The sequence below is a fragment of the Dama dama genome, chromosome 17, assembly GCF_033118175.1.
Source record: "Dama dama isolate Ldn47 chromosome 17, ASM3311817v1, whole genome shotgun sequence".
Lineage (NCBI taxonomy): Eukaryota > Metazoa > Chordata > Mammalia > Artiodactyla > Cervidae > Dama > Dama dama.
Window position 1 is genome coordinate 68,181,285 of NC_083697.1, and position 21,984 is coordinate 68,203,268.

Below are 21,984 nucleotides of genomic sequence, written 5' to 3' on the forward strand. Positions count from 1 at the left end.
TAAAAATATTTGAATACAAATCTATCTTCAGTAGTCCTTTAGTTAATCAAAATAGGAAAAGGATACAGATAGAATGAATATTTATAAATAATAAAATATATATATATATATATTCAGTATGCATTTATTATCACTTTTTAAAGTAAGAAATAAATGTTATTTATAAATTTATCTAAGACAGTTAAACATAATTTAAACTTCTGATAATTGTATAAATCATGGTTTATCTCACATCATTTTACATTTTTAAATAAAAAGGATCATAGGCTATAAACTTCTATGAAAATATCAAACATTTTATTACTTACAACTTGAAAATTCCAATGGACATGAATGTTCATCCATAGGAAAGTTATGAAGCTGAAGGTAACATTCTGCATTAATTGTCAGTCTATTTAGATGGAAAAATAAATATTAAATAATAAGAAATAATTTCAGGCATTAAAAATATTTTCTTTAATTTTAAAACATAATTTTGTCCTACAATAATGGACTGTGATACAATATAAAATAATAATAATTCTGAAGTCTCAAAATCTTAAGTAGTAATATTTTAACACTCATAAATGATTAATAAAATTCTGACATTTTTCTCTCCAGCCACCTAACTTGCCTCAATTAGCCCAAGTGTGGTTTCTGTGTTTGTGATTAAAATTTTATACTTCAGAATTTCAACAAATACACAGGCGTACATACACAGGCAGATTAACAGAGTGTATCCGGTTAAGTATGGTAATTTTTTTTCTTTGGATCATAAACACCTTTCCATTAAGGGGATGATTTATAATGAGCCAATATGTTCAAGACAATGAATTAAATAAACCTGACTCTTACCTATCCACCCTCACTGAATCCTCTGTCAGGGATGTTTTACTATACCACTGAAGGTCAGAGTATTTTAAAGCGTTATAGTAGGGTGGACTCCTAAAGAAAATCTCTGCCAATCGTTTGCCTTACAGGTTTAAAAATACAGTGTTTATGCCACAGCCTTTTCTGCTTCAAAACAGGGAAATCAAAAAGTTTTTCCTCTTTGCTTTCAGTCCTATTCACTACTGGTAACACCAAGCTTAAACAAGTGTTTTCACAAAATTTCACCTTTTTAAATTTTAGTGTATAAAAGAAGCTTCATACTTATTTTCAACTTTGAAAAAGGGAAATTTATGAATTTCAAATATTAATATGGAAACTAAATTAGAGCAACTACAAGTTCTTTTTTTTGTTTTAAACAGTAATACCTTAGAGTATATAGAACCCGTCCATCATTCCATATTCGAAGAAGACGATTAGGAGTTGTTATCCAATGAGCATCAGATTTTCTTGAGTTTCTGAAGAAGGTGTCAGGAATCCAAATTTTCCCAACCATATTACTGTTAAGCATGAGCACTTTCATGGTACTGTTGAATTTTAGACGGCTATCAAACCAGGTTTGGGCAAAAATTATATCTATTGTGTATTCCTAAGAGATAAAAAGGGAGTAATGACTCATGATAGTAAAGCTTCTATTTTAGACATTTTCTTCAAAAGTTTGGATTTTTTATATTTTAAAATTTCTGTAAGTAAATAGCACTTGAACTCAGTCGTTTCATAGAAAAGAATATGCCATTATCTTAACCTTTCTTTTTCATTGTTTACATGCGTCTTAAAATAAAATCCAAGATTTCTAGCAATAACTGCTGTCCAGTGTCGCTTCACATACTTTTTGTAAATTGTATTCAACATTTTATAATATGGTTATTAATATAAAGGTCAATCACTTTCATGTTAACAACTATACTAAATTTTGTGATATTTATGAGTGATTAAGTCACACAAAAAGGCACAAACTAAAATATCAAAATTCAAACACTCACCAAATTATCTAACAGCCATCAGATTATCCTTTGTCCAGAAAACTAATTTCATTTATTTAGATTCAAATGTTTTAAAGCAACCACACTCTCTCTTTCTTTCCCTCTCTCTCTCTCTCTCTCTGTTTCACACACACACACAAACACACACACACACACAGAAACCCCATTAAGCATTTATAATATGCTAAGTATTATGTTGAGTTTTGCAAGTATCAAAAATTGAGAGAGAGTTTTGCATGTATCAGGGCTTCCTTGATCGCCTAGTTGGTAAAGAATCCACCTGCAATGCAGGAGACCCTGGTTCAATTCCTGGGTCAGGAAGATCTGCTGGAGAAGGGATAGGTTACCCACTTCAGTATTCTTGGGCTTCCCTTGTGGCTCAGCTGGTAAAGAATCCACCTGCAATGGGGGAGACATGGGTTCTGATCCCTGGGTTGGGAAGATCCTCTGGAGAAGGGAAAGGCTACCCACTCCAGTATTCTTGGGCTTCCCTTGTGGCTCAGCTGGTAAAGAATCCATCAGCAATGGGGGAGACATGGGTTCTGATCCCTGGGTTGGGAAGATCCCCTGGAGAAGGGAAAGGCTACCCACTCCAGTATTTTGGCCTGGAGACTATATAGTCCATGGGGTTTCAAACAGTCAGACATGACTGAGTGACTTTCACTTGCAAGCATCATGTCATTAAATCCTTACTACAGCCCTATGAAATAAGCACTACTATAATATTTATTTTAAGGAATGTTTATGAATAGAGATATAAAATAATTCTCCCTACATCATAGAGTACATGGTATGAAAACTGAGGCATTGTAAAGTCAAGTCGCTCAGTCGTGTCCAACTCTTTGCAATTCCATTGAACGAGGTTCCTCCACCCATGGAATTTTCCAGGCAAGAGTACTGGAGTGGGTTGCCATTTCCTTCTCCAGGGGATCTTCCCGACCCAGGGATTGAACCTGGGTCTCCAGCATTGCAAGCAGACAACTTTACCATCTGAGCCCCCAGGGAATAAGTTGAATCCCAAATCCACACACATAGCAACCCCATATAATGGTGATCATAGTGAGGCCTGATGGGCGCCATAAGTGGAGAAAAGCTTCTGTTCATAATCGGAAAGACTATAAATAGGAAATTGTGTGGTTATGAGAGAATTCCTAGAAGTAGGTGCTTAGGTATAACCTACCTTTGTATCCTGACAGTTATGCCTGCCATATTATAAAAGTAAAAAATAATTTGATAGAAGTAGTGAATAAGAATGCATAACCAATGCTATTGAGAAAGGAAAGTGAGTAAGTGTACATATGTGTGAAACTCTGACATTAGAAGGTTAGGAAAAGAGTAAGCCGAAAAGTATGAAGTTTTATATGAGTCATTAGAGGTGGGAGAGATTGTTTGCTCACTCTTGATGTAATGCTAGCTCTTGTCCAAACTTACCCAGAAAGAAATATTTAATATAATAAAGAGTATACTTGAGAGTTTGACTAATGAAAGAAAAATCTTTAAATGGTAGAGAGAACTGAACAGCAGAAACTGCTTAAGATAAAGTAAGAGGCTAACATACCCCACCAGGATTATGGATTAGCAAAGATACAACATTGGTTGGTAGCGGAAACCGTAAGCTACTGAGTAGGTATATTGGCTGCAGTATTCCGAATGAACGGGGCATTAAAAATGGCACTTGAGAACTAGCTTGTACAGGGCTGGGAAACAGCCAGGCAAACTGTTGTGGATCCTGCTTTTCAGCTGGCAGTTCCTTCTTTAGCAGAGCTGTTTATAACTGTGCTAATCACTGTTGGATGAGTTATGACGTCCAAAGCGTCAAATTCCCCCAAGGAGAGATTTTGGGGAAAATGGGAAGATTTTTTCCTGCTCACAATTCCCTCAATCTAGGCTCAAGAAGAGAAAGATACAGAGCATGTGTCTTGATAATCCATCCTCCCTAAACTTTTTGCAGAGGTTAATACTTCCAAGCTCTTTTAAATTTCTAACCCTTAATAAATGCTTCATTGAGAGAAGAAGTTATTCAAGCCTGTGCCATTTTATACATAATTGAAAAATCCCATTTTATTTGCTCATTTGTATTAGTGTAGTTTCAAGAAAATGATCAAACCGTGTTCTTGTACTTCATGTTCCTATTTACAGGTTATAATTATCTACATAATAAATAAGCAAAAGAAACATGAAAAGGAACTTCCAGTCACTCAGAACAACAAGTAGAATAGCTTCTAGGATAAACATTTCAAGATGAGGAGCAGTGCATGTAGCATTTGAGATCGCTTGTACATTGTGAAACTTTGCCTCCTTGCAGTTAGCCCAGAAAATAGCATTAGTGGGTAAAGGTGAAGAACTGAGCCATCTTGACTTCTAACTCAATCAATCAAATCATAATTGATGAAAGTGAGTGTCATGCCCTTTTCCTGCTTCATGTCAGCTTGCAATTACCTGCTGTATCTAAAACTGAAATGCACAGGTTAACTCAGTATCTTTTTTCAGTAATGAAATTAACATCACACAAAATGCAGGCCTAAATAATTAACTTAGGTGCATAATTACATCATGAAATTGGGTTGATTCTCATGTGATCTTATGAACCTGGTATTGATCTCTCCCTAAGCTATCGATTTACATGGCCAAAACAGTGAGATAGAGCAGTGGTTAGCAGTGAATCAGATACTAAGGCTATAAACATATAGAGAAAAGGTGTAAGTCTAGCTAATCACCAGCACAAACAGCTTTAGTGATGCAAGTTCATAGGATTCTTCCCCACCCTACTCAATTATTATAAAGGCATCAACTTCTTGATACTGTCACAAGATAAGAAAAAGACTTGGAAAAAAAGAAAAAAGAAAAAGACTTGGCATTCCTTTTTTCAAATGGAAAAGAAAAAAAAGGTTTTGTCAGATACTTAAATCATTGAAGTCAGTCATCAATACATTGAGGGATATTATGACATAAATCCTGCATTTAGTTACCAAGTGGGTGCTATTTTTATGTCTGAAAATTTAGATTGCCAAAAATACATAATGCCATGTACATTCATCAAGTAACTTTTTAACAAATATTTTTCAGTGTTCAAGTTACTTCTGCATTGTTCTCAGTTTACAAAGATGAATGTGAAGCTTTGCTGTTATGTATATTTACATAATAAAATTGGAAGTTAATACTGCTTAGGAGAGACAGAATTAAAGAGAAACAAAAACAATAGAGATTATTTTCAGCTAGGAGAAATTAATAAAGACTTTGTGACGGAAATTGTATTTAACCTGAATTGATGTTTAAACAGTTGCAAACTAACATTAGAGATTTTTATCTCTAAAACAAAAGTTAATTATGCTGTCCAAGTTCAAATACTAACACAAGCATAGAATCAAAGAATTTCCGACATATCTGTATGCTTCTAGGATTGCACTCTTCACAGTATTATTGGAAGTGCCAGCTTCCAGTGTTTACTTTGGTAGGTTAGATCAAATCTGTACGTATCACAAAATGGAGTTCTCCATGCAGATGAAACCAAAGCCTATTTACTGCAGGACTTGCACAGCGTCTCCTAGAGAGATTTGTCATGATTCACATTATAGCAAAATGTTAAAAACTGGAGACACTTAACAAGATTTATCTACTTCAGATTTTAATTAAACTGATGTGAGTTAAAATCCATTGCCAATCTGAAACCTAAGGCTTTCATACATTATTAAAAAGCCCTTGGACTGAAATATATATATATATATATATATATATATATATATATATATATATATATAAACACAATTAAGGAATAAGACACTGTCTTTAACTGTACACATAATTTTAAATACTTTTAAGATAAACTACAACAAATACATCAAATGTGTGTTATCGTGAGAAGTTATGATGTAATCTAAAGAATACTGGTTGAATGGAGACAGGAAGTCAAGTCAGACTCCCAGTTCTGTGAGTTTCCAGAGGAGGAAGCGGATCAAGGCCTTTACTCTTTCTCAATGGAAAAATGAGGGCACTACATGAAATTATCATTCTTATCTTTCCTAGCTCTAAGGTTCCATTATCATATTCTAAACATAAATAAGAATAAAGGCCCCATGGACATGGTAGCATCCAGTGACCTGTCCTCATAAAAACACTTCTGATCTAAAGGTATTGAGAGAGTCAATTCCTAGGCAGGTTGATAAGAAGTCCGGGGTCCCAGAGGAGGAGATACTTTTTTTTTCTTTTTTCTCTACATTCCTTAGTGTTAGTCACATAAATTTTTTTTTTTTCTCTTTAAATCCAAAACTGATGATTACACAACAAACAACTCAGTTTAAACTCTGCACTGGGGATTATATAACAACAATGTATCCTGTTTGAGGGCGGTTTCTCCATCCTGAAAACCTTCTGACTAATTCTGATATCTTAGAATGTATATTATGGGAGTGGGTCTGGTCAGTTCAGTTCAGTCACTAATTCCTGTCTGACTCTTTGAAACCCCATGGACTGCAGCACCCCAGGCCTCCCTGTTCATCACCAACTCCCGGAGTTCACCCAAACTCATGTCCATTGAGTCAGTGATGCCATCCAACCATCTCATCCTTTGTCATCCCCTTCTCCTCCTGCCTTCAATCTTTCCCAGAATCAGGGTCTTTTCATATGAGTCAGCTCTTTGCATCAGGTGGCCAAAGTATTGGAGTTTCAGCTTCAACATCAATCCTTCCAATGGATATTCAGGACTGATTTCCATTAAGATGGACTGGTTGGATCTCCTTGCTGTCCAAGGGACTCTCAAGAGTCTTCTCCAACACCACAGTTCAAAAGCATCAATTCTTCAGTGCTCAGCTTTCTTCACAGTCCAACTCTCACATCCATACATGACCACTGGAAAAACCATAGCTTTGACTAGATGGACCTTTGTTGGCAAAGTAATGTCTCTGCTTTTTAATATGCTGTCTAGGTTGGTCATAACTTTTCTTCCAAGGAGTAAGCATCTTTTAATTTCATGGCTGCAGTCACCATCTGCAGTGATTTTGGAGCCCAAAAAATAAACTCTGCCACTGTTTCTCCATCTATCTGCCATGAAGTGATGGGACCGGATGCCACGACATTTATTTTCTGAATGTTGAGCTTTAAGCCAACTTTTTCACTCTCCTCTTTCACTTTCATCAAGAGGCTCTTTAGTTCTTCAATTCCTGCCCTAAGGGTGGTGCCATCTGCATATCTGAAGTTATTATCTCTCCCAGCAATCTTGATTCCAGCTTGTGCTTCATCCAGCCCAGCATTTCTCATGATGTACTCTGCACATAAGTTAAATAAGCAGGGTGACAATATACAGCCTTGACATAATCCTTTCCTGATATGGAATCAGTCTGTGGTTCCCTGTCCAGTTCTAACTGTTGCTTCCTGACCTGCATATGAATTTCTCAGGAGGAAAGTCAAGTGATGTGGTATTCCCATCTCTTTCAAAATTTTCTAGTTTATTGTGATCCACACAGTCAAAGGCTTTGGCATAGTCAATAAAGCAGAAATAGATGTTTTTTCTGGAACTCTCTTGCTTTTTAGATGATCCAGAGGATGTTGGCAACTGGATCTCTGGTTCCTCTGCCTTTTCTAAATCTAGCTTGAACATCCGGAAGTTCACGGTTCACATATTGCTGAAGTCTGACTTGGATAATTTTGTGCATTACTTCACTAGCATGTAAAATGAGTGCAATTGTGCAGTAGTTTGAGCATTCTTTGGCATTGCCTTTCTGTGGGATTGGAATGAAAATTGACCTTTTCCAGTCCTGTGGCCACTTCTGAGTTTTCCAAGTTTGCTGGAATATTGATTGCAGCACTTTCACAGCATCATCTTTTAGGTTTTGAAATACCTCAACTGGAATTCCATCACCTCCACTAGCTTTGTTCCTAGTGATGTTTTCTAAAGCCACTTGACTTCCCATTCCAGAATGTCTGACTGTAGGTGAGTGATCACACCATCATGATTATCTGGGTTGTGGAGATCTTTTTTGTATAGTTCTTCTGTGTATTCTTGCCACCTCTTCTTAATATCTTCTGCTTCTGTTAGGTCCATACCATTGTGGCAGAGACATTACAGCAGAGACATTACTTTGCTGAATAAGGTCCATCTAGTCAAGGCTATGGTTTTTCCAGTAGTCATCTGTGGTTGTGAGAGTTGGACCACAAAGAAAGCTGAGCATCGAAGAACTGATGCTTTTGAACTGTGGTGTTGGAGAAGACTCTTGAGAGTCCCTTGGACTGCAAGGAGATCCACCCAGTCCATCCTAAAGGTAATCAGTCCTGAATATTCATTGGAAGGACTGATGCTGAAGCTGAGGCTCCAATACATTTGCCACCTGATGTGAAGAACTAACTCACTGGAAAAGACTCTGATGCTGGGAAAGATTGAAGGCAGGAGGAGAAGAGGCAACAGAGGGTGAGATGGATGGATGGCATCACCGACTCAATGGGCATGAGTTTTAGCAAGCTCCAGGAGGTGGTGATGGACAGGGAAGCCTGGTGTGCTGCAGTCCAAAGGGTTGCAAAGAGTCAGACATTACTGAGTGACTGAACCGAACTGAACTGAATCTTCTAAAATGGTGATATATTATTGTTTGAAGTGATCTTTAGTCCATGATATAGCATCACCTTATATGCTAAGCTGCTTTTTCCTATTCACTGTTTTTCTGTTTTTTAAAAAATATTATTAGCAACATACTACCATTTGTCACTCTCCTCATGTAAATAAATTTTATATTAAGAACTGAAACAATCAAATGGTTGCCTAATAACTTTGAATTCATCATTGAAAAATTTTGGTAGATACCATATAACTCAATTTAAATAAAGAGGTGAAAACTGTGGACTTATAAGGTATAGCTGTATTAACTATAACATTTGAAAAATGAAATAGGGCCTTAAATTAGCTAGGTAGGAAGCAAATCTAAAAACGAGATTTTAATCACATTTTGACAGAACTGTCCCCCTAATCCTAACCTGAGGTCAGAACTGCCAAGCAGTACTAGTCCATTATGAACATTCTATATCTACTAGTCCATAAAGGACTCAAAATTATAACTAACCTGGGAGGCATTTCACTAAAAAAGAATTCAGCATTAGCCACCTCCAAAGACTGACCACAGTATTAGATAATGAATAATTAAATATATTTTAATATATGAGGCAATATTTAATGATATTTTAAACAGGAATTAAGTGTAATAATAGCCATGATATAATACTTGGAAAGATACCATGTTATAGTAAAACTATGCATAATAGTATAGCATTTGGGGAAACCATGTATACAAAGTTATTAAAATGTTAAAATAGTAGCTAGTAGTGGTGACCACTGTATAATGACAATCCATGATATTATCTGAAAATATTTTAGAAAATATAGCATAGGGTCACCATTTGCAAGTTAAAATATGTATGGATTCATAACATAATTCTTCCTGACCCTTCCTACTCTGTATTGATCTAATTTAATATTTTAAGCCATCCTCCCCACTAGGTTTTATACTTCTCCAAAGAAGGACATATATTTTCTAACTTAGTAATCAATGTATCAACTGTCACAACAATTACATAGATAAAAGACAAATAAGATTACAGAATACAAATTTAAAAGTATTTTTAACATTAAGAAACAGTATAAATTATTTTAATAATTTTTGGAGGTTTAGAGGTCAATGTAATTTCTTTATTATAAGAACTCTAACTTCCTATTCTTGGAGCAAACAAGCATTCTGGATCAAAGCAACACAGAGATGAAAATAACACTCATTTGTTTATAATTTCTAATTTTATTTCTGTTAGTGTTGAGTCAAAAGGTACCTAAAATAGAGCCAGTGAAAAGAAATTGACTTTAAAGGGTATAATAAAAAAAAATAAATCTTAATGTAATATGCAAAAAAAGAAATAAAAACTAGGGTAGCAAGCTTTAAAACATTGCACAAATGAAACAAACAAACTTAATGTGTTGCTGTTTTATAATTCCTAAAAGTAATACGGCTGGCAAGGAGTGACTACTCCCTATTAATACAGTAAAAGGAAAACACACGGTTAATTTCATAGACAGAAGCCATGTTTAAATCTTCATTTCCTTAAATCTGGAAGCATCAGTAACAAAAACAGAAAAGAAAGGAAGGAGAGGAATGGGAAGGAAGAGAGAGTAGAGAGAAAGAAACCCTGAGAGAGGGATGGGCAGAGAGAGACAGAGGCGGAGAAACGGGGCGCTTATGGACCCCGGTGGAGGAGGAGACGGCGACCCGCTCCAGTGTTCCTGCCTGGAGAATCCTGTGGACCGAGGAGCCTGGCGGGCGGCCGTCCACGGGGTCGCAGAGACACAGCGCGCAGCGGGAGCGACTTGGCATGCACGCGTGCGGGGGAGAAGCGCGCGGCGGGGGAGAAGCGCGCGTGCGGGGGAGAAGCGCGCGGCGGGGGAGAAGCGCGCGTGCGGGGGAGAAGCGCGCGGCGGGGGAGAAGCGCGCGTGCGGGGGAGAAGCGCGCGGCGGGGGAGAAGCGCGCGTGCGGGGGAGAAGCGCGCGGCGGGGGAGAAGCGCGCGTGCGGGGGAGAAGCGCGCGGCGGGGGAGAAGCGCGCGTGCGGGGGAGAAGCGCGCGTGCGGGGGAGAAGCGCGCGTGCGGGGGAGAAGCGCGCGGCGGGGGAGAAGCGCGCGTGCGGGGGAGAAGCGCGCGGCGGGGGAGAAGCGCGCGTGCGGGGGAGAAGCGCGCGGCGGGGGAGAAGCGCGCGTGCGGGGGAGAAGCGCGCGGCGGGGGAGAAGCGCGCGTGCGGGGGAGAAGCGCGCGTGCGGGGGAGAAGCGCGCGTGCGGGGGAGAAGCGCGCGTGCGGGGGAGAAGCGCGCGGCGGGGGAGAAGCGCGCGTGCGGGGGAGAAGCGCGCGGCGGGGGAGAAGCGCGCGTGCGGGGGAGAAGCGCGCGTGCGGGGGAGAAGCGCGCGGCGGGGGAGAAGCGCGCGTGCGGGGGAGAAGCGCGCGTGCGGGGGAGAAGCGCGCGTGCGGGGGAGAAGCGCGCGTGCGGGGGAGAAGCGCGCGTGCGGGGGAGAAGCGCGCGGCGGCCCGCTCGCTCCGGTGTTCCTCCTGCAGAATCCCGGGGATGGGGGGAGCCTGCTGGGCTGCCGCCCACGGGGTCCCGCAGAGTCGGACACGGCTGACGCGACCTAGCGGCAGCAGCAGCATGAACACGGGGACCAATTGTATGAACCACGCCAAAGAGAAGTGCTCCTTGAAAGAAATTCAGGGTTCATGAAGGAAAAAATTCTCCCCGAGCACCAGCTTTCTCAGTATATTTGGAATGGTTAAACAAAAGTTGTATGCCTAGGGATTTAATTATAAAAATTGTTTGATAAAATATGATAAAATTTAAAAAAAAAAATCCTAAAAGTCAGTTCTCACCATTCTCAAATGAATTTAACTATACCTTACCCTGTAACTATACCTCATGGGCTTCGCAGGTGGCTCAGTGGAAAAAAAAAATCTGCGCTAATGCCGAAGCCGCAGGAGACGTCTGTTCCATCCCTGTGTCAGCAAGGTCCCCTGGAGAAGGCAATGGCAACCCACTCCAGTATTCTTGCCTGGAAAATCCCAGGGACAGAGGGGCCTGGCTTGCTACAGTCCATGGGGTCACGAAGAGCTGGACTTGGTGACTAAACCAGCACTCTCTATATGGTGGCTCAGTGGTAAAGAATCTGCCTACCACGCAGGAAGCCGCAGGAGCGCTTCTGTCTCTGGGTTGGAAAGATCCCCTGGAGCAGGGCCTGGCAACCCACTCCAGTGTTCTCGCCTGGAGAGTCCCAAGGACGGAGGGGCCTGGCGGGCTACAGTCCATGGGGTCGCAGAGTCGGACACGGCTGAGTGACTTAGCAGGCACGCGGGCACCTTCTAGACAGACATTCGATGCTTGCCCCTTCTGCTTAAATGATGGAACGAAACTTGTTTACTGAAAAAATCTCTTATCCCCCTTCTTTTATTTTGATGCAGTAATAATTAATGTTTATAACTTTTGTGGGTTCACCCATACTTCAAGATTATTTATACTCTTATAGGGAACAGGTTGAACTCTCGTTTTCCAGTCAAAAGAGCCTGAAAAGGGGCATTATTGTTAAGTATTTCTATACTGCCCAGAAAGAAAACAACTTGTCTTTTGCTAAATTCGATAAATCCTATTTGTGTACTGCTCAGACCCTGATGCTGGGAAAGATTGAAGGTGGGAGGAGAAGGGGATGACAGAGGATGAGATGGCTGCATGGCATCACCGACTTGATGGACATGAGTCTGAGTAAACTCCGGGAGTTGGTGATAGACAGGGAGGCCTGGCGTGCTGCGATTATGGGGCACAGAGAATTGGACACGAATGAGAGACTGAACTGAACTGCCCTGTCCTGTCACTCCAGCAGGTAGTTACTCTGAAGTCTAGCCTGGCTGGTGCCCTGGCTTCTTTCTAGTTTGCCCTCTTTATAACTGGTGCCTTCATTCTTCAGCCCTGTCTCCAGGACCAAAACCAATAAAAATTTCAAGTCTGATGAATCTATCCAGCTTAGGAAACATATTCTCAGATCAAGTGACCTATGACCCTGGCATTTACAATGATATAAAGTTAAATTCTATAGACATGATTTGGGATCTTGTTCTTGAGAAGTTTTTTATCACTGTTTTTCTCTCTGGTCTGATACTTTCAAAGAACCTATACTGATAATCTCTTAATATTGGGCTATATAAGGGTGTACTACTTCCTATAAGTAAACCCATGCCCAAACTATAGTTGTAATTGTCAGCGATTACTGTTCTGTACTTACTTCCCTTGTGTTAGATACTCATTATATCATCTTGGATTCACTGGAGCTTTCACTGAGTTTTACTTTATTCAGAGAATTCCCATAACCCTTGACTATTATATGTGCTACCAGAAGATAACTGGTAGCACAGAAGATAGCAATTGTTTAATTATCCTGAGATATTTACTGGAAAGAGTGAAAACACATAATCTCCTCAAAACCTAAAAAATTAAGAGGATGACATACTTTAATTTCAGTCTAATAACCTCTATTAACATTTTGTGGCTTAAGTTTTTATTGTATTTTTCTTCTGTTTACATTTAAATAGCTTTAATTAGAATATGCATAGTTGAATGGCCTCTTTCCTATTTTTTTTTCAATTCCAATTAGTTGCATCTGTTACTCACTTTACACTCATTTTCAAAATAGAAATTATGGGATAATCTATTTATTGACTAATTTATTCATTCTTTCAACATGCAATTATTGAATATCTAATGTTTAACAGTGACACCAGGATTGAAGCCATTAACCTAACCTTGAATTTAAAAAAAAAAAAGAAAGATATACATGATTGTAGAATGATACTGTTTTCAGTTCAGTTCAGTTCAGTGGCTCAGTCATGTCCAACTCTCTGTGACCCCATGAACCACAGCACGCCAGGTCTCCCTGTCCATCACCAACTCCCGGAGTTTACTCAAACCCATGTCCATTGAGTCGGTGATGCCATCCAACCACCTCATCCTCTGTCGTCCCCTTCTCCTCCTGCCCCCAATCCCTCCCAGCATCAGGGTCTTTTCCAATGAGTCAACTCTTCGCATGAGGTGGCCAAAGTACTGGAGTTTCAGCTTCAGCATCAGTCCTTCCAATGAACACCCAGGACTGATCTCCTTTTGGATGGACTGGTTGGAGCTCCTTGCAGTCCAAGGGACTCTCAAGAGTCTTCTCCAACACCACAGTTCAAAAGCATCAGTTCTTCTGCACTCAGCTTTCTTCACAGTCCAACTCTCACATCCATACATGACGACTGGAAAAATCATAACCTTTACCAGATGGACCTTTGTTGGCAAAGTAATGTCTTTGCTTTTTAATATGCTGTCTAGGTTGGTCATAACTTTCCTTCCAAGGAGTAAGCATCTTTTAATTTCATGGCTGCAATCACCACCTGCAGTGACTTTAGAGCCCAGAAAAGTAAAGTCGGACACTGTTTCCACTGTTTCCCATCTATTTCCCATGAAGTGATGGGACCAGATGCCATGGTCTTAGTTTTCTGAATGTTGAGCTTTAAGCCAACTTTTTCACTCTCCTCTTTCACTTTCATCAAGAGGCTTTTTACTGTTTTTAGGTCTTATTAATAATCTACAGATACTATTTTATGCAGCCAAGTTTGAAAAAAAAAAAACATTTTGTACCAAACCATATTTTATTTCATTTGAAAAAGTAAAATTATTAAACCTATATATTAGCTTTGTTCCCTATCAGTACCTTAAGTTGTATGTGTAGTCAAGAGAGGAAAAAAGGACTTGCTTGCTCAATTCTATTTGAGTCTGCTTATTTTATTACAGTCACAGTCAAAGCAATTCTATTCATTTTATAATAATTGAATTCTAATGTTCTTGCATTGTTTAGTTAAAATTGTTTTCTCTATAAACTGTTCCATTGTTCCTACTATGACATGCTTCTGTTTTAATAAACACTATTAAATACCCTAGTTTTTTTCTTATATGTGCTTTAGTATCACCAATTTTAATAGTAATTTCACTTAATTAGCTTTAAAAAAAACTATCACTGTCCAAGGTTGCAAGTGTGTGATTTACCCCACTGGAAACTAAATATTTAATACTATGAAAGTTTTATGCAAGAATATCATCACAAAAGTCCTGATAGCTATTCTTGTCAAAGTATTTCTGGAATACTAATTCAGTATTAAATTCTACTTCTTTTTAATAACCACATTTCTTCTTTAATGAATTAATTCAAATTGAAGACAAAAGGCACAAATAAAAAATATATAATGCAGAGAAGTTTAGACTTCCACATCCCCAAATGGGTTTACCTAAGCATCAGTAGAGACTGGATATTTTAAGATTCTTTTAAAGGGAAAATTAACATCTTATTAAGGCATTACTTTATAAAATCTTATATTTGCACAATGTTAAATTAATACACACAGCTATTTAAACATCTTTATCTTTACGAAAACCAAGTGGTTGTATACAAATTTGTTTGGAGTTAGAAGGAAAACTCAAACACTTTCAAATTTTACCTTCCCTTGCTTTATCTTCATTTTCTTGCCAACTTATCAGTTTAATTTGCTATCTCAGCTTCATCTTTCAGGTCCTTAAATGTATATATTCCTCAGGGTCTGATATTTTTTTCTTTTTCCTTCTCTCTTTACTTTCAGACTTTCCAGTTCCTCAGAGGTTTAGCTAATCACAGACAAATATTTGCTCCAACCCTTTACCCTGAGAGCTGGCTCCAGTTTTCAGGCTATCAAATTCAACTTATCCACAGCCAGTTCATATTCATTTGCATTAAGGCAACAAAGATGTCCATTATTGTGTGGCCTGAATCCTGTCACTATGGTGATCAATATAGGCAGCTGTGAAAGTTAATGACAGTCACGTGAACATCATGTTGAGCAAGAGAAAAACCGATCATGACTGTAATATATAGGACAAAGCAGACACAGATAATTGTTAGGTATATAATGATGATTTATTCAGGTATAATAAAGGGCTTCCCATCGGCTCAGTGGTAAAGAATCACCTGCCGATGCAGGAGGTGCAGGTTCCATCCCTGAGTCAGGAATATCCCCGTCGAGTAAGACATAGCAACCCACTCCAGTATTCTTGCCTGGGAAATCCCATGGACAGAGGAGCCTGGCGGGCTACAGTCCATGGGGCCACAAAAGAGTCAGACAGGACAGTGACTAAACGACAACATTCAAGTCTAAAATGGCGAAGACTAGAATAAAGGGACACTTGGTCGTAATAATGAATAAATGAAGTTGGGGAGAAAAATCCTCAAAGTGTTAGAAAATAATCTTTGCATGGTATTATGCACTCAATGGGGTCCTCTCACAATTTATATGCTGAAGGCCTAACCCCCAGTGCCTTAGAATGTGACTATTTGGGAGACAGGGCTTTTAAAGAGATGATTAAAATGAGGTTGTTAGGGTGGACCTGAATCCAATCTGACTGCTGTTCTTATAATAAGGGAAAGTTTGGCTATTTGGATAAAATGTGCATGAAAATCTGGATACACAGAGCGCAAGGGAAGCGGGTGCACTGCAGAAATCCCGTGCGATTCAGCAAAAAGGTGGACATGTGCAAGCCGAGGAGGGAGGCTTAGAAAAAAGCAAAGTTGCTGACACCTTGATTTGACACCTTCTGCCTTTCAGAACTTGAGACGTAAATGTCTAATGTCTATCCTTAGAGCCATCCAGTCTCTGATACTTTGTTATGGCAGCTGAGAGGCTAACACGGTGTCCATCAAAGGAGATGAATATAACATATGATAGAACCCATTGAAAGGCATCAAGTAGTCTGACTCAGAAGTGGGATTATTAGGGTTTGGATTAGTATATTTTCAATCTACTTTAAATACTGTCTATGGGTTATACTGTAGGTGTTAATTATGTCTTTCAAATGGTAAGAAAATCTATTCATTATACATGTAAGAGATAAAGCATAGTTATACACTTTTATTAATTTCCAGCCTAAATGACCTTCCCTTGGAATTTTTTTCATATTCTCTCTCTTGCCCATATTTCTCTTACACTCTCTTCCCTCTCTACCACCACCTTCTTCTCTCATTCTCTTCTAAGTCAATTTTCTCAAAATAGTAGTTCATAAAATTAACCTGCATTCCCACTTAATCTCCATCACCTTGAAATCAGCACATGATTTCATGGCTGTTCCTGCAGAACCTGTATTTCAGGGCTCTGTGCCAAGAAGTTGGGTATGAGACCACTTTTGAGGCTGAAGGAGAGACATATGATCCAGCTCTTATTCTTTTCTTACTTTCAGCATTCCTCTGGATTTTATCTGAGAGAACCAGTATCATCTAGCCAATACCAGTAGGCCCAATTTAATTCATTTATCATTGGATTCTCATGTACATAAACAATTGTTTATTAATTCCTTCTTCTTCATCCTCTTTTCTTCCTCAGATAATTTAATATCATCTTCTCCTTGCTTCTCTTACCCTCTGATTTTTCTGAATATGTCCCTTTTCTGCACTTCTCTTTTTTTTTCCACCTGTAGTTTATACACACTGGCCTCATTTTACCATCTGATTGGCAGATCTGTGTTCTTCTTAATATGTGTCTCCCTTGGATCACTTCTTGAGGCTTCAAGCCATATCTTATAGTATTTGTTCTTCCTCCTTTCTCAATTTATATCTATTTCCAAATCATCTCCAAATCAACTTATTCCCTGAACTTAAAATCCAAATCATTGCTGGACAGTTCCTCCTGAATGTGCCTTTAGCATTTGAGGGCACATGTGACTATATTCCCAATCTCAAAAGATGACTCTGCTGTCCACAAAGTCATCTCTATACCTTAGAGTCAGCCTATGCACAACCAGCAAATCACTGCACATTTTCACCCTGAACTCATTCAGAATTAGCTCTCAGAAATTGCTCACATATTTATTCTATTGCTGTGATATGTACTCAAGAACTGCATGCAAATAATAATTTTTAATATTCATAACTCACCATGTTTATGGGATCAACTGGTCCAATGCTGTTTACATAAACATCAGTTTCAATTACTGTGGGCCTCACTGCAAAATACCAATACAAAGAATGTTCAAAGATATAATCAAAGTTGGTGTTAAATCTTATTTAAATAAGTCTTTACTAATCATTAATACTTTATCATTTTAGTTATAAAACATTTATGAAATGAAGAAGCATGATTCATTATATAAACACAACAATCTTTTAAATCAATTATGTAACTAAAAATGACCGTTTTTGACTAAAAATATTCCAGTGTATAGCCTAAAAATGTTAAAACTGTTCAAACCTTCCATGAAAATTAATAAAGTTAATTTAGTTAAAAATGTTAGATAACTTACTCTCCAACAGTTATAGAATTTAGGACCGGATGGATTTTAAGCCTAAATATTGTTATGTAAGCCTGTGCATGCGCACATGTTCGGTCGCGTGAGTCGTGTCCGATTCTTTGCGACTCTACGCACTGTAGCCGTCCGGGCTCCTCCGTCCATGGGATTCTCCAGAGAAGAGGGAGCGGGTTGCCATGCGCTCTTCCAGGGGATCTTCCCGACCCAGGGATCAAACCCTTGTCTCCTGCATTGCAGGTGAATTCTTTACTGCTAAGCCACCTGGGAAACCTGTTATACTTAGTGCATGTCAGGGGTGTCTAGCAAATGTTACAAGCTTACTCTGAGAGATGAGTAAGAAAGCCCTGATCTGTACCATTTGCTGATTTCAGTGTTGCAAATACTCCCACCATGACTGGTGTAGAAATGCCACTGTGAGGTCCCTGAGTGCAGAGTGGGGACAGTATGCAATTAGTGGCTACTGTGAGCCAGTACAAGCCAGTTCCAGCAACACTAGAATCTGAAGCACAGCTATGATGATTAAAGGAGGTGATGAATGTAAAGCATCTCCTCTAGGTCTGATTCTTATCAAAAGCATAATCGATGTATTTCCACCTCCTTCCTCCCTCGCTATCAACATCCCTTTGGATTGTTTACAGCTGGCCCCAAGGAAAGGTGTATTTGCCTCTAATTCTCAGGGTACACTGGGCAGCCCCCGCTGAGAGTTTCATCTGTTGTGCCTTCTGAGTTAGCCTTTGAACGTCTATAGTCTTAGATTCTATCAGAATGTGTAGCCCAGGTCAGCCTTTTAAACATTTACTGAACGACATGGTTAACTAATACCCTCTATAGTGAATATTTTATGATCACTAAATAGCGATTGTGATTTAGGCTTTCTCCCTTCGTCATGTATTTTTGGCTTCCTATAATGAGATTTAGCTTAATAATGATAATTTATACTCATGAGATTTTTTTTTTGTTTACTATGAAAAACATTTTCACATAGTTTCTTTTTATTCCCTACTCCCCCAAAGGTTCATTTATTGATTCCACAAATACTTGTTGAGGAATATATGTAAATGTTTCATAGGCAGACAGGAAGGGAACAAACACTGAGAGAAAAAGTCTATAATAGATCTCATAGAGATTTACAAAGAGATGATGCAAACTAAAGCAGAAAAACCACCTCGGACGTTAAAAGTTTCTAAAGTAAGCATGTTTCTAGAAATATTTATTCAGTCATCCTTTCTGGATAACTTTATGCGATTTCCCTGTCTGGCCCAGTGTTTATCATTCTTACAATGCAAACACTATATTAGACCTGGCAGGATGAATCTTCTCCTTTAATATGTAGCTGAGTCTGCCTGTCTGATTCCCTAGCCTGTCCCAAATCTCCCTGTCTTGGTAACCTACTCTGGCAGAGCCTCCAGGCTGGTAAGATTCCATGGAAAACTTAAGGCATTTTGAGAAACAGTGCTTATATTATTTTAAAACCATATTTATTTTTAATCTTTGAAATTATAAATAGTCTCAGTATGCAAAACTATAGGTTTCTGGGCTTGAGTGCTCACTTGCTCAGTCCCACTCTTTACATCTGACTCTGTGACGCCATGGACTGTAGCCTGCCAGGCTCCTCTGTCCATGGGATTTTCCATGCAAGAATACTGTAGGGGGCTGTAATTTCCTCCTCCAGGTATAGGCTTCTAGACTTACACAATATATGACAGTGTAATTGGATCTACTAACCAACAACTAGATTTCTTAAATAAAAGTAGGTCCCATAAAGTAGAGAAGGTTTTATAGCTTAACTTAAACTGATGACTTCCAAATGAGTTCTTTTAATCAGCTGCCATTTATTTTTGACTAGCTATGAGTTGTAACCAATAAATATCATATTATTAAGCTAATTATAACTAGATTCAGAGTGGTTTTTATGCAAGTCAATTAATAACAAGAGGTTTATTACTTTCATTTGCAAGTACATTTACTACTAGTGATAAGTGATTAAGTGCAGTGTACCTGTCTTATTTGATTAGATTTTTGGTTCATCTGATAAACCAACAAACACTGAATACCCACTCTTAATTGCATGATACTTGGGGCTGAACATAGTCTATACCAAGAATTAAATGATTCTTGAGGACATTATTGGGCTTCCCTGCTAGCTCAGTTGCTAAAGATTCCACCTGCAGTGCAGGAGACCTAGCTTCAATTCCTGGGTTGGGAAGATTCCCTGGAGAAGGGAAAGGCTACCCACTCCAGTATTCTGGCCTGGAGAATTCCATTGACTGCCTAGTCCATGGGCTCGCAAAGAGTCAGACACGACTGAGCAACTTTCACTTTCACTTTCAATCATTAAAAATTTGAGCGTCTTTCCATCTGCCTGTTGACCAGTTACATGTATTCTTTGGAAAAATGTCTATATCCATCTTCTGCCTATTTTTGGATTGGGTTATTTGTTTTTTTCAATGTTGAGTTGTAGGTAGTGTTTGTATATTTTGGATATTAACTCCCCGTTGGTCACATCATTGCACATATTTTCTCCTATTCCATGGGTTGTCTTTTTTAGTGATTTCCTTTGCTATGCAGAAGCTTTCAAGTTTAATTAGGTACCAATTGTTTATATTTTGCTTTTATTTATTTTTCCTCAGGGTACTAGTCTAAGAAAATATTGCTACAATTTATGTCAGAGAATGTTTTGCCTATGTTCTCTTCTAGGAGTTTTATGTTGTCATGTTTTTTATTTAGGTCTTTAAGCCATTTTGAGTTTATTTTTGTGTACGGTATGAGGGAGTGTTCTAATTTCATTGACTTATAAGTAGTTGTCAAGCTTTCCCAATACCAGTTTTTGAAGAGACTTAAGTCATTTATTATATAACTCTGAGATGAAAATTTAAAATGCTACTTTACACTGTATATTTTGTTGTTGCTCTTCAGTTGTTAAGTCGTGTCCAATTCTTTGTGACCCTGTGAACTGCCGCAGGCTAGACTTTCCTTTCCTTCACTGTCTCCTAAAGTTTGCTCAAACTCATGCCCATTGAGTCATCCAACCATCTCATCCTCTGTCACCCCTTCTCCTCCTGCCCTCAATCTTTCCCAGCATCAGGGTCTTTTCCAGAGACAGCTCTTCATATCAGGTGGCCAAAGTATCAGAGCTTCAGCTTCAACATCAATCCTTCCAATGAATACTGAGTGTTGATTTCCTTTAGGATTGACTGGTTAGATCTCCTTACTGTCCAAGGTGCTCTCAAGAGTCTATTCAAATGCTAGTTTGAAAGCATCAGTTCTGTGCTCAGCCTTCCTTTGGCCCAACATCCGTACATGACTACTGGAAAAACCATAACTTTGACTATATGGACCACTGTCAGCAAAGTGATATCTCTGATTTTTAATATGCTGTCCAAGTTCTCATAGCTTTCCTTCCAAGAGTAAGTGTCCTTTAATTTCATGGTTGAAGTCACCATCCAAAGGGATTTTGGAGCCCGAGAAGAGAAAATCTGTCACAATATCTACTTTTCCCCATCGATTTGCCATAAAGTTATGGGACTTGATGTCATGATCTTAGTTTTTTGAATACTGAGTTTTAAGCCAGCTTTTTCACCCTCTTCTTTCACCCCCATCAAGAGGCTCTATATTTAAATAAAAATTAATTAAGTAAACTTGAATTTAAATGTACTTGCTTAGCCATACTAACACATTTCAATACTCAGTAATCAATAACCATTTGCAAATATTCAACACTCATAAACATAAGGCTATTATCAATATATATGACATATAATTAATACATATAAATTTAATTATTGAGAGTGTCTTGTTAGAGAATGAAAGACTGATCTCTAATTCTGAATAAATGTCTCTTTACACAGAAGGCTGAGCAACTTACCCCTGGGCTTGCACCTAATCAGGGGTAAAGAAGAAGAGCTGTGGTAAGATTTAAAGACAGAGAAGCACCCACACTTTAGAATGTCTCAGTTCAGCTCAGTCGCTCACTCATGTCCAACTCTTTGCAACCACATGGACTGCAGCACTCCAGATGTCTCCATCCATAACCAACTCTTGGAGCTTGCTAAAGCTCATGTCCATTGAGACCGTGATGCCATTCAACCATCTCATCCTCTGTCATCCCCTTTTCCTCCTGCTTTAAATCTTTCCGAGCATTAGGATCTTTATAAATGAGTCCGTTCTTCACATCAGGAGGCCAAAATATTGGAGTTTCAGCTTCAGCATCAGTCCTTCCAATGAATATTCATGACTGATTTTCTTTAGGATTGACTGGCCATCCAAGGGACTCTCAAGA

The 21,984-nt window shown here is 38.8% G+C and overlaps 1 protein-coding gene across 1 annotated transcript in view; it reads right to left on the reverse strand.

Annotated features, from left to right (window-relative positions):
- Positions 1-21,984, reverse strand: part of GABRG1 (gamma-aminobutyric acid type A receptor subunit gamma1) — an 86,297-nt gene that overhangs the window by 22,938 nt on the left and 41,375 nt on the right. The window contains exons 3-5 of the mRNA XM_061164677.1: positions 17,335-17,402; positions 1,236-1,456; positions 309-391 (exon numbers count right to left, since the gene is read on the reverse strand). Coding sequence (XP_061020660.1) covers positions 309-391; positions 1,236-1,456; positions 17,335-17,402 — 372 coding nt within the window. The remainder of the gene's footprint in view (positions 1-308; positions 392-1,235; positions 1,457-17,334; positions 17,403-21,984) is intronic.